The sequence below is a fragment of the Caretta caretta genome, chromosome 23, assembly GCF_965140235.1.
Source record: "Caretta caretta isolate rCarCar2 chromosome 23, rCarCar1.hap1, whole genome shotgun sequence".
NCBI classification, from domain to species: Eukaryota; Metazoa; Chordata; order Testudines; family Cheloniidae; genus Caretta; species Caretta caretta.
Genome location: NC_134228.1, coordinates 11618418 through 11630993, shown reverse-complemented (window position 1 = coordinate 11630993; position 12576 = coordinate 11618418). Strand labels below are relative to the sequence as shown.

The following is a 12576-nucleotide window of genomic DNA, read 5'->3' as shown; positions in this document are numbered from 1 at the left end:
AGAGATGTCAAGAGTAACAAGAAGGGTTTCTTCAGGTATGTTGGCAACAAGAAGAAAGCCAAGGAATGTGTGGGCCCCTTACTGAATGAGGGAGGCAAACTAGTGACAGAGGATGTGGAAAAAGCTAATGTACTCAATGCTTTTTTTGCCTCTGTTTTCACTAACAAGGTCAGCTCCCAGACTGCTACGCTGGGCATCACAAAATGGGGAAGAGATGGCCAGCCCTCTGTGGAGATAGAGGTGGTTAGGGACTATTTAGAAAAGCTGGACGTGCACAAGTCCATGGGGCCGGACGAGTTGCATCCGAGAGTGCTGAAGGAACTGGCGGCTGTGATTGCAGAGCCATTGGCCATTATCTTTGAAAACTCGTGGCGAACCGGGGAAGTCCCGGATGACTGGAAAAAGGCTAATGTAGTGCCAATCTTTAAAAAAGGGAAGAAGGAGGATCCTGGGAACTACAGGCCAGTCAGCCTCACTTCAGTCCCTGGAAAAATCATGGAGCAGGTCCTCAAAGAATCAATCCTGAAGCACTTGCATGAGAGGAAAGTGATCAGGAACAGCCAGCATGGATTCACCAAGGGAAGGTCATGCCTGACTAATCTAATTGCCTTCTATGATGAGATTACTGGTTCTGTGGATGAAGGGAAAGCAGTGGATGTATTGTTTCTTGACTTTAGCAAAGCTTTTGACACGGTCTCCCACAGTATTCTTGTCAGCAAGTTAAGGAAGTATGGGCTGGATGAATGCACTACAAGGTGGGTAGAAAGCTGGCTAGATTGTCGGGCTCAACGGGTAGTGATCAATGGCTCCATGTCTAGTTGGCAGCCGGTATCAAGTGGAGTGCCCCAAGGGTCGGTCCTGGGGCCGGTTTTGTTCAATATCTTCATAAATGATCTGGAGGATGGTGTGGATTGCACTCTCAGCAAATTTGCGGATGATACTAAACTGGGAGGAGTGGTAGATACGCTGGAGGGGAGGGATAGGATACAGAAGGACCTAGACAAATTGGAGGATTGGGCCAAAAGAAATCTGATGAGGTTCAATAAGGATAAGTGCAGGGTCCTGCACTTAGGACGGAAGAACCCAATGCACAGCTACAGACTAGGGACCGAATGGCTAGGCAGCAGTTCTGCGGAAAAGGACCTAGGGGTGACAGTGGACGAGAAGCTGGATATGAGTCAGCAGTGTGCCCTTGTTGCCAAGAAGGCCAATGGCATTTTGGGATGTATAAGTAGGGGCATAGCGAGCAGATCGAGGGACGTGATCGTTCCCCTCTATTCGACATTAGTGAGGCCTCATCTGGAGTACTGTGTCCAGTTTTGGGCCCCACACTTCAAGAAGGATGTGGATAAATTGGAGAGAGTCCAGCGAAGGGCAACAAAAATGATTAGGGGTCTGGAACACATGAGTTATGAGGAGAGGCTGAGGGAGCTGGGATTGTTTAGCCTGCAGAAGAGAAGAATGAGGGGGGATTTGATAGCTGCTTTCAACTACCTGAAAGGGGGTTCCAAAGAGGATGGCTCTAGACTGTTCTCAATGGTATCAGATGACAGAACGAGGAGTAATGGTCTCAAGCTGCAGTGGGGGAGGTTTAGATTGGATATTAGGAAAAACTTTTTCACTAAGAGGGTGGTGAAACACTGGAATGCGTTACCTAGGGAGGTGGTAGAATCTCCTTCCTTAGAGGTTTTTAAGGTCAGGCTTGACAAAGCCCTGGCTGGGATGATTTAACTGGGAATTGGTCCTGCTTCGAGCAGGGGGTTGGACTAGATGACCTTCTGGGGTCCCTTCCAACCCTTATATTCTATGATTCTATGATTCTAAGAGAAGAGCACCAGAATGAATAAAAGATGAGATAACATGTGTTACCTTTGTTCTTGGCTTTCTTATTACAAAGGCTGCTATTGTTATCTTTAAACATATTTTTTCTTTTTTAGGAGACTTGGAAAAGAGAATAAGTAAGTCTGTGTCCTTTTTCTTCCGTTTGCTCTACTGCTGTGTAGGAGTCTTCTAAAATGAAAAGAAAAATTATTGATTTTTTAGACCTCACCCCACTTTGCCGTTTTTGATAGAGCAGATTACTTGGCTAATTTTGTCAATAACATACATGAGCATGTTCTGGTTCTGAGCAGTACTGCTCTGACTTTGTTGAAATTTACAGAGACTCACGCACTCCTGGTTTGTATTCTCCAAAAACCATAACACTCTTGCAGACACGGCGTGAAAGGCCATGTACACACTGAAAGGACTTTGCATTAAAATAGGTTTCAGAGTAGCAGCCATGTTAGTCTGTGTCCGTAAAAAGAAAAGGAGTACTTGTGGCACCTTAGAGACTAACCAATTTATCTGAGCATAAGCTTTCATGAGCTACAGCTCACTTCATCGGATACATTCAGTGGAAAATACAGTGGGGGATATATATATACACATAGAGAACATACATAGATTTATATACATAGAACATACATATATATATACATAGAAAACATGAAACAATGGGTGTTACCATACACACTGTAACGAGAGTGATCACTTAAGGTGAGCTATTACCAGCAGGCGAGTGGGGCGGGGGTGCGGGGGGAACCTTTTGCAGTGATAATCAAGGTGGGCCATTTCCAGCAGTTGACATGACCGTCTGAGGAACAGTGTGGGGTGGGTGGGGGGAATAAACATGGGGAAATAGTTTTACTTTGTGTAATGACCCATCCACTCCCAGTCTCTATTCAAGCCTAAGTTAATTGTATCCAGTTTGCAAATTAATTCCAATTCAGCGGTCTCTCCTTGGAGTCTGTTTTTGAAGTTTTTTTGTTGAAAAATTGCCACTTTTAGGTCTGTAATCGAGTGACCAGAGAGATTGAAGTGTTCTCCAACTAGTTTTTGAACGTTACGATTCTTGACGTCTGATTTGTGTCCATTTATTCTTTTACGTAGAGACTGTCCAGTCTGACCAATGTACATGGCAGAGAGGCATTGCGGGTACATGATGGCATATATCACATTGGTAGATAGTCAAGGGGGGGGGAAGGGGTCATGACCTCTCCCCCCATGAGGAAGGAGGGTTCAACACACTCTGCTCTTCTGTTGCCCCTTTTCTTGGTATTCAAAGCTCCTTCTGCAGAACTGTGGAATTTCATGTAGCGAAAGAGTGAGCCGGGGATTGGGCTGGGTATGGGTGCGGATTGAAAATGCACCTTTTCTCCTTCGCCAACAGAGAGAACAATTTAATTCATTTACTGGGTAATCTTTGACGTGTGGTACCAAGGAAAACACTGAACAAGAGTATAAAAGGCTGTAATATGTTTTTTTTCAGGTGAAATGAAGAAAGAATTAGGTGAGTGAAGACCTAGGTACACCCTTGCTGGTGTCCCCACTCCCATTGCTTGGATATTTGGAGAGGTGCAATTTCTCCTGTCTCTCTTCCATCTCCCTGGCTGCTTCTGATGGAGAAGGGGATCCTGACAGTCCATTTTCTTCCCCATCCATATAAGGGAACACAGCAGCTCCAGGCAGACACATTGCAGCTCCCCACACTGCTCACACGTACCAGGCAGCATGGGAGATGTGGCCTGCTCTGTGCTGTCTGTCTCAGCCTGAGGGGTGGGACAGACCCACTGTCTTCTTGACAGCCATGGGGTCCAAAACACATCAGTAGCCATAGCTGAAGTTTCACTGATTTAAAGTATGTCTGCACAGCAGCTGGGGTGTGTACCCAGGGCTCAGACACAGATTGGACTCATGTGGCTAACCCGAGCCAGCGTGGTCACTCTGCTATTTTTAGTGCACTAGCTCAAACAGAACTGGCATATATATGTCTACCCACGCTAGGTATTACACCTCCCAGCTGCAATGTAGACACACATTGGAGGGAATTGTCCTATGTCCTGCCTAATAGGGACTGGGTTGCTGTGAATACAGCCTCTGGTGGTTGAAAACATTGTTAATGGGAACATTCAGTTTTTGTTCGAGTGAGAGGGGAATGTGTAAGAGGGAGTTAGATCAAAGCCAATGAGAGCAGGTAACATGGGGAGGTGACACATTGACTGGAGGTTCAAGACAGACGGAGCAGATCTTAGACAGAGCAGGACTCCTGCCCTGGTTTCTAATCTTAGCTCAGAACAGCCCACATGTGTGTGACCGAGAGAGAGAGAGAGAGAGAGAGAGAATGACTATTCAAGTGCCATTTTTGTCTATATTAACTCCTGCAAAAGGAAGCACCCCCTAATGCGTCTGGCATCCTCACTTGCCCTCCAGCAAGTCTGGAACTTCCTTGCTGCTGGAGGGAGGAAATCCGCAGTCAATGCCTCTCTTAATCCAATGTCTGTTGTTTTCTTACTTTCGTTTCAGAATGGAGAAGGGCTCGGAACAATTCAGGTAACAGAACACACAGCACATGGATAGAGGTGCTAATACTATGGTGATAGATGCAACGTGAGAACCTGAATACATTAGAATCTATCCCATTATTAAAGAAATCAGCAGGTTTTATACTATAATCAAACTAGAAACACAACCTGTTCTTATCAGAGACTCGGCTCCTAAGGCCCTTCCCAGCTCCTAAACTAATTTCAAGGCCTGATTCTGACTTTATTTACATCCATTTCACACCATTGTAACTCCATTGACTTGCATGGAGTTAGTCCTGAATTACAACAGTCAGTTCAGAATCAGCCCCCAATGAGAGATTTCCTTGAGTGAAGACTGATGGTGTGATATTCAAAAACATCTAAGTGGTTTCAGCGCACAAATCTCATTGCAACTCAATGGGGCCTTGTAAATGGGGCCTATATCTGTTAGCAACCCACTGTGGCAGGATGGAGAGATACACCACCTGACTCCATCCTCCTTATGCCTCCATCCTCAATTCTGTATTTGTCAAGTTCATTGTCTAGCCCTTTCACTGGGTCCTTAATAGTCTTAGTCCCCTTCAGGATCATGGGGAATTGGAAGTTCCTTGACTCTAGTGGGGTAGAGAGCCCTAGATCTCCATGTTTTGGAGCCTTCTTCTCCAAATTCCTTGGCCGGAGTAGGTAGGGGAACCTGGGCCCATCCACTCCACTGGGTTCCATCTCAGGGTCCTTCTTTGGAACAGCCAGAATGAGTCCTTCTCTGTTGCTTGTGGCTCCCTGAGCCGCCTCCTACCTCTCCTGCTCTGGAGGCTTCCCCAACCTCTTGCTCTGCTTCTCTCTCTTTGGCATGTTGGCTTCTCAAGCAGCTTCTCCCCAGTGTGCTGGAGGGATCCTCTCTCTGCAATCCCTCTGCCTCTCTGGCTGCTGCCTTTCTCCCCAGGAGCTCCTCCCTCTCACTAGGGCCCTTAACCTTTTATCAATACCCAGTGCTTCCCCGCCTAATTCCCTTCCCCCAGTTACTCAGTGAAGTAACTACTCCCAGGTGAACTTGAGCTTCCTTATGCCCCCTTGCGGAGCCTGTCAGGGGAAGGCTGGGCCCCTGACCCCTTCAGAGGGCCAGCTACCCTCTGACAGACCTGTGCTCCCAAGTCATTTCAGCCCAGCTCCTCCAAGGTAATAATCCCAATGGGAGTTAGGCACCTAAATAGCTTTGAGGAGCTGGGCCTCAGTGTTTACTTGAAGCGGGGTTTTCAAAAGTGCCTAAGGAGGAACTTTGGGATTTCGGCCACAGTGAAGGCACAGATGATGTGGTGGCGGGAATGGGGAGAAAGTGAATAAGGAAAAGTTATTTACTTGTTCTCATAATATAAGAAGTAGGGGCTACCAAATGAAATTAATAAGCAGCTGGTTTAAAATAAATAAAAGGAAGTTCTTCTTCACACAGCGCTCAGTCAACCTGTGGAACTCCTTGCCTGAGGAGGTTGTGAAGGCTAGGACTATAACAGAGTTTAAAAGAGAACTCAGTAAATTCATGGAGGTTAAGTCCATTAATGGCTACTAGCCAGGATGGGTAAGGAATGGTGTCCCTCGCCTCTGTTGTCAGAGGGTGGAGATGGATGGCAGGAGAGAGATCACTTGATCATTACCTGTGAGGTTCACTCCCTCTGGGGCACCAGGCATTGTCCACTGTCGGTAGACAGGATACTGGGCTGGGTGGACCTTTGGTCTGACCCAGTACGGCCGTTCTTATGTTTTTATGTTCTTATGTTCCTGTAGATGACATCACTTTGCACGGAGTCACGGCCCACCCCAACCTTTCAATTTCTGAGGACAAGAAGAGTTTTACACATGAAGCCCAACCTCAGCAAGTTCCACCAAACCCAGAGAGGTTCGATTCGACCATCTGTGTGTTGGGCTGTGAAGGATTCTTCGCTGGAAAGCACTACTGGGAGGTGGAGGTTGTGAGCAGCACTGACTGGGACCTGGGGGTGGCCAAAACATCAATACAGAGAAAAGGAAAACTTTCCCTGTCTCCTAAAGAGGGATTCTGGGCTCTGGGTCTGAGTGGGAGAGATTATTGGGCAAAAACAGACCCATGGACCCGGGTCATGGTGCAGAAAAAGCCGAAGAAAATTGGAGTTTCCCTTAGTTACCAAGACAGGCAGGTGACTTTTTTCAATGTAACTGACATGTCTGTGTTGTTCACATTTAATGATTGTTCATTCTCAGGAGAGGTTTATCCATTTTTTAAAAATTCAGACAAAAAATCAACAATGAGAATTTGTTCAATTAATGAGGAATAAATATAACATGACACTGATGCTGATTTTATACTGATGTAACTGAAATCAAGGTTTTCATGAATGTATTTTGATGTAAAAAAATCTGTTTTTTTTTTAAATGTACATTGCCATGCTGTCTTCATTACATGTTTTGCAATAAAATGTTTTCATTTCCTACTGGTTTTTTGCTTGTGGCTTTTGTCCAATAGAATATTTGACTAGCCCATTAAAATCATAGACTATCCATCCTCTCTAACACTTTCCTTATTGGCAGCTTCACCTCAGAGGCAAAGTAACAAGAATCTTAGGTTAAAACTTCCGCAAGGTACAAACTATTTTTTACCCTCTGCCCTTGGACTTCCACTGCCACCACCAAACTTTATCTGGTTTCCTGAGAAAACGTAGTTTGGACAAGTCTTTCCCCCCAAAATCCTCCCAACCCTTGCACCCCACTTCCTGGGGAAGGTTTGGTAAAAATCCTCACCAATTTGCATAGGTGACCACAGACCCAAACCCTTGGATCTTAGAACAATGAAAAAGCATTCAGTTTCCTTACAAGAAGACTTTTAATAGAAGTAAAAAAGAGTCATCTCTGTAAAATCAGGATGGTAGATACCTTACAGGGTAATTAGATTCAAAACATAGAGAATCCCTCTAGGCAAAACCTTAAGTTACAAAAAAGACACACAGACAGGAATCTATATTCTATTCAGCACAACTTAATTTCTGAGCCATTTAAAGAAATCAGAATCTAACGCATATCTAGCTAGGTTACTTAATAAGTTCTAAGACTCCATTCCTGTTCTGTCCCCGGCAAAAGCATCACCCAGACAGACACAGACCCTTTGTTTTACTCCCTCCTCCCAGCTTTTGAAAGTATCTTGTCTCCTCATTGGTCATTTTGGTCAGGTGCCAGCGAGGTTACCTTTAGCTTCTTAACCCTTTACAGGTGAGAGGATTTTTTCCTCCGGCCAGGGGGGATTTTAAAGGGGTTTACCCTTCCCTTTATATTTATGACAAATCTCATTGCTAATTTCAGCATTTTCCTCTATAATAAAAGATAGATAACATGGATATCTAACTAATAACCATATTTGGGGATGGTATTATGCTGTATTATGAAGTTGCAGTGCCTGGAACAAAATTTAGACTGAAGATAGATTTCCACTATAGACACAATTTTACACACCCACCTCCCCCATAAAGTTATCCAATCTTCCTGACACTTCCCACCAAGATAGTTTGGATGAGCTATTACCAGCAGGAGAGTGAGTTTGTGTGTGTGGTTTTTGGGAGGGGGGTGAGGGGGTGAGAGAACCTGGATTTGTGCAGGAAATGGCCCAACTTGATTATCATGCACATTGTGTAAAGAGTTGTCACTTTGGATGGGCTATCACCAGCAGGAGAGTGAATTTGTGTGGGGGGGTGGAGGGTGAGAAAACCTGGATTTGTGCTGGAAATGGCCCAACCTGATGATCACTTTAGATAAGCTATTACCAGCAGGACAGTGGGGTGGGAGGAGGTATTGTTTCATATTCTCTGTGTGTATATAAAGTCTGCTGCAGTTTCCACGGTATGCATACAATGAAGTGAGCTGTAGCTCACGAAAGCTCATGCTCAAATAAATTGGTTAGTCTCTAAGGTGCCACAAGTACTCCTTTTCTTTTTGCGAATACAGACTAACACGGCTGTTACTCTGAAATCCACCAAGATAGAAGTCTTCTGGGAATTCACTCAAAGTGAGTTAAGCTAAACTGATTTAATTCTGAGGTCTGGTCTACACAACAGACCTATGTCTGTCTAACTATGTTGCATGGGTGTGAAAATTCCATACCCTGGAGCCATGTAGTTATAATGACCTTAACAACCCTTTGTAGACAGTGCTATGTCAATCGGAGAGCTTCTCCCGCTGACATAGCTACCACCTGTCAGTGTTTTAAATGTAGACCTACCCTTAGGGCTTGGCTACACTTACATTTTATAGCGCTTTAACTTGCTGGCTCAGGGGGGTGAAAAATCACCCCCCTGAGCGCAGCAAGTCTGAGCGCTTTAAAGCGCTAGTGTAGACAGACTCCGAGCGCTGGGATCCGCACTCCCAGCACTTGGAGCTAATCCCCTTGTGGAGGCGGATTACCAGGAGCACACGTGACCACACTGACGCGGGAGCGTTCCCGTGGGAGCGCTTTAAAGTTTCCAGTGTAGCCAAGCCCTTAATGAGGGTATGTCTACACTACGAAATTAGGTCGAATTTATAGAAGTCGGTTTTTTAGAAATCGGTTTTATATATTCGACTGTGTGTGTCCCCACAGAAAATGCTCTAAGTGTATTAAGTGCATTAACTCGGCGGAGCGCTTCCACAGTACCAAGGCAAGCGTCGACTTCCGGAGCGTTGCACTGTGGGTAGCTATCCCACAGTTCCCGCAGTCTCCGCTGCCCATTGGAATTCTGGGTTGAGATCCCAATGCCTGATGGGGCTAAAACATTGTCGCGGGTGGTTCTGGGTACATATCGTCAGGCCCCCGTTCCCTCCCTCCCTCCGTGAAAGCAAGGGCAGACAATCATTTCGCGCCTTTTTTCCTGAGTTACCTGTGCAGACGCCATACCACGGCAAGCATGGAGCCTGCTCAGGTAACCGTCACCCTATGTCTCCTGGGTGCTGGCAGACGCGGTACGGCATTGCTACACAGTAGCAGCAACCCCTTGCCTTGTGGCAGCAGATGGTACAGTACGACTGGTAGCCGTCATCGTCATGTCCGAGGTGCTCCTGGTCGCCTCTGTGAGGTCAATCAGGAGCGCCTGGGCAGACATGGGCACAGGGACTAAATTTGGAGTGACTTGAGCAGGTCATTCTCTTTAGTCCTGCAGTCAGTCCTATTGAACCGTCTTATGGTGAGCGGGCAGGCGATATGGACTGCTAGCAGTCATACTGTACCATCTTCTGCCGAGCAGCCATGAGATGTGGATGGCATGCAGTCCTTCTGCACCGTCTGCTGCCAGCCAAAGATGTAAAAGATAGATGGAGTGGATCAAAACAAGAAATAGACCAGATTTGTTTTGTACTCATTTGCTTCCCCCCCTCCCCTGTCTAGGGGACTCATTCTTCTAGATCACACTGCAGTCACTTACAGAGAAGGTGCAGCGAGGTAAATCTAGCCATGTATCAATCAGAGGCCAGGCTAACCTTCTTGTTCCAATAAGGACAATAACTTAGGTGCACCATTTCTTATTGGAACCCTCCGTGAAGTCCTGCCTGAAATACTCCTTGATGTAAAGCCACCCCCTTTGTTGATTTTAGCTCCCTGAAGCCAACCCTGTAAGCGCCCCTCCCAGCGTCAGAGCAATGGCAAACAATCGGGCATCTGAGAGTGCTGTCCGGAGCAGTCACAATGGAGCACTCTGATGGGGCTAAAACATTGTCGCGGGTGGTTCTGGGTACGTGTCGTCAGGCCCCCGTTCCCTCCCTCCCTCCGTGAAAGCAAAGGCAGACAATCATTTTGCGCCTTTTTTCCTGAGTTACCTGTGCAGACGCCATACCACGGCAAGCATGGAGCCAGCTCAGGTAACCGTCACCCTATGTCTCCTGGGTGCTGGCAGACGCGGTACGGCTTTGCTGCACAGTCGCAGCAACCCATTGCCTTCTGGCAGCAGACGGTGCAATACGATTGGTAGTCGTCCTCGTCGTGTCCGAGGTGCTCCTGGCCACGTCGGCTGGGAGCGCCTGGGCAGACATGGGCGCAGGGACTAAATTTGGAGTGACTTGAGCAGGTCATTCTCTTTAGTCCTGCAGTCAGTCCTATTGAACCGTCTTATGGTGAGCGGGCAGGCGATACGGACTGCTAGCAGTCGTACTGTACCATCTTCTGCCAGGCAGGCAAGAGATGAGGATTGCTAGCAGTCGTATTGTACCATCTTATGCCAGGCAGGCAAGAGATGAAGATGGCTAGCAATCGTACTGTACCATCTTCTGCCGAGCAGACATGAGATGTGGATGGCATGCAGTCCTTCTGCACCGTCTGCTGCCAGCCAAAGATGTAAAAGATAGATGGAGTGGGTCAGAACAAGAAATAGACCAGATTTGTTTTGTACTCATTTGCCTCCTCCCCTGTCTAGATCACACTGCAGTCACTCACAGAGAAGGTGCAGCGAGGTAAATCTAGCCATGTATCAATCAGAGGCCAGGCTAACCTCCTTGTTCCAATAACAACGATAACTTAGGTGCACCATTTCTTATTGGAACCCTCCGTGCAGTCCTGCCTGAAATACTCCTTGATGTACAGGCACACCCTTTGTTGATTTTAGCTCCCTGAAGCCAACCCTGTAAGCCGTGTCGTCAGTCGCCCCTCCCTCCGTCAGAGCAACGGCAGACAATCGTTCCGCGCCTTTTTTCTGTGCGGACGCCATACCAAGGCAAGCATGGAGGCCGCTCAGCTCACTTTGGCAATTAGGAGCACATTAACCACCACACGCATTATCTAGCAGTATATGCAGCACCAGAACATGGCAACGCGATACCGGGCGAGGAGGCGACGTCAGCGCGGTCCCATGAGTGATCAGGACATGGACACAGATTTCTCTGAAAGCATGGGCCCTGCCAATGCATGCATCATGGTGCTAATGGGGCAGGTTCATGCTGTGGAACGCCGATTCTGGGCTCGGGAAACAAGCACAGACTGGTGGGACCGCATAGTGTTGCAGGTCTGGGACGATTCCCAGTGGCTGCGAAACTTTCGCATGCGTAGGGGCACTTTCATGGAACTTTGTGACTTGCTTTCCCCTGCCCTGAAGCGCATGAATACCAAGATGAGAGCAGCCATCACAGTTGAGAAGCGAGTGGCGATAGCCCTGTGGAAGCTTGCAACACCAGACAGCTACCGGTCAGTTGGGAATCAATTTGGAGTGGGCAAATCTACTGTGGGGGCTGCTGTGATGCAAGTAGCCCACGCAATCAAAGATCTGCTGATATCAAGGGTAGTGACCCTGGGAAATGTGCAGGTCATAGTGGATGGCTTTGCTGCAATGGGATTCCCTAACTGTGGTGGGGCTATAGACGGAACCCATATCCCTATCTTGGCACCGGAGCACCAAGCCGCCGAGTACGTAAACCGCAAGGGGTACTTTTCGATAGTGCTGCAAGCTCTGGTGGATCACAAGGGACGTTTCACCAACATCAACGTGGGATGGCCGGGAAAGGTGCATGATGCTCGCATCTTCAGGAACTCTGGTCTGTTTCAAAAGCTGCAGGAAGGGACTTTATTCCCAGACCAGAAAATAACTGTTGGGGATGTTGAAATGCCTATATGTATCCTTGGGGACCCAGCCTACCCCTTAATGCCATGGCTCATGAAGCCGTACACAGGCAGCCTGGACAGTAGTCAGGAGCTGTTCAACTACAGGCTGAGCAAGTGCAGAATGGTGGTAGAATGTGCATTTGGACGTTTAAAGGCGCGCTGGTGCAGTTTACTGACTCGCTTAGACCTCAGCGAAACCAATATTCCCACTGTTATTACTGCTTGCTGTGTGCTCCACAATGTCTGTGAGAGTAAGGGGGAGACGTTTATGGTGGGGTGGGAGGTTGAGGCAAATCGCCTAGCTGCTGGTTACGCGCAGCCAGACACCAGGGCGGTTAGAAGAGCACAGGAGGGCGCGGTACGCATCAGAGAAGCTTTGAAAACCAGTTTCATGACTGGCCAGGCTACGGTGTGAAAGTTCTGTTTGTTTCTCCTTGATGAAACCCCCCGCCCCTTGGTTCACTCTACTTCCCTGTAAGCTAATCACCCTCCCCTCCTCCCTTTAATCATTGCTTGCAGAGGCAATAAAGTCATTGCTGCTTCACAGTCATGCATTCGTTATTCATTCATCACACAAACAGGGAGATGACTACCAAGGTACCCCAGGAGGGGTGGTGGAGGAGGGAAGGAAAATGCCACACAGCACTTTAAGCACAGCAC

General features: G+C 47.3%; 1 protein-coding gene across 1 annotated transcript in view; it reads left to right on the top strand.

Annotated features, from left to right (window-relative positions):
• The window catches only part of LOC125627986 (butyrophilin subfamily 3 member A1-like), a 54682-nt gene extending 47936 nt beyond the window's left edge, over positions 1–6746 (top strand). Inside the window, exons 11-13 of the mRNA XM_048832657.2 lie at positions 3311–3331; positions 4345–4371; positions 6123–6746. Coding sequence (XP_048688614.2) covers positions 3311–3331; positions 4345–4371; positions 6123–6649 — 575 coding nt within the window. The 3' untranslated portion in view covers positions 6650–6746. The remainder of the gene's footprint in view (positions 1–3310; positions 3332–4344; positions 4372–6122) is intronic.
• Positions 6747–12576: the final 5830 nt, after the last annotated feature.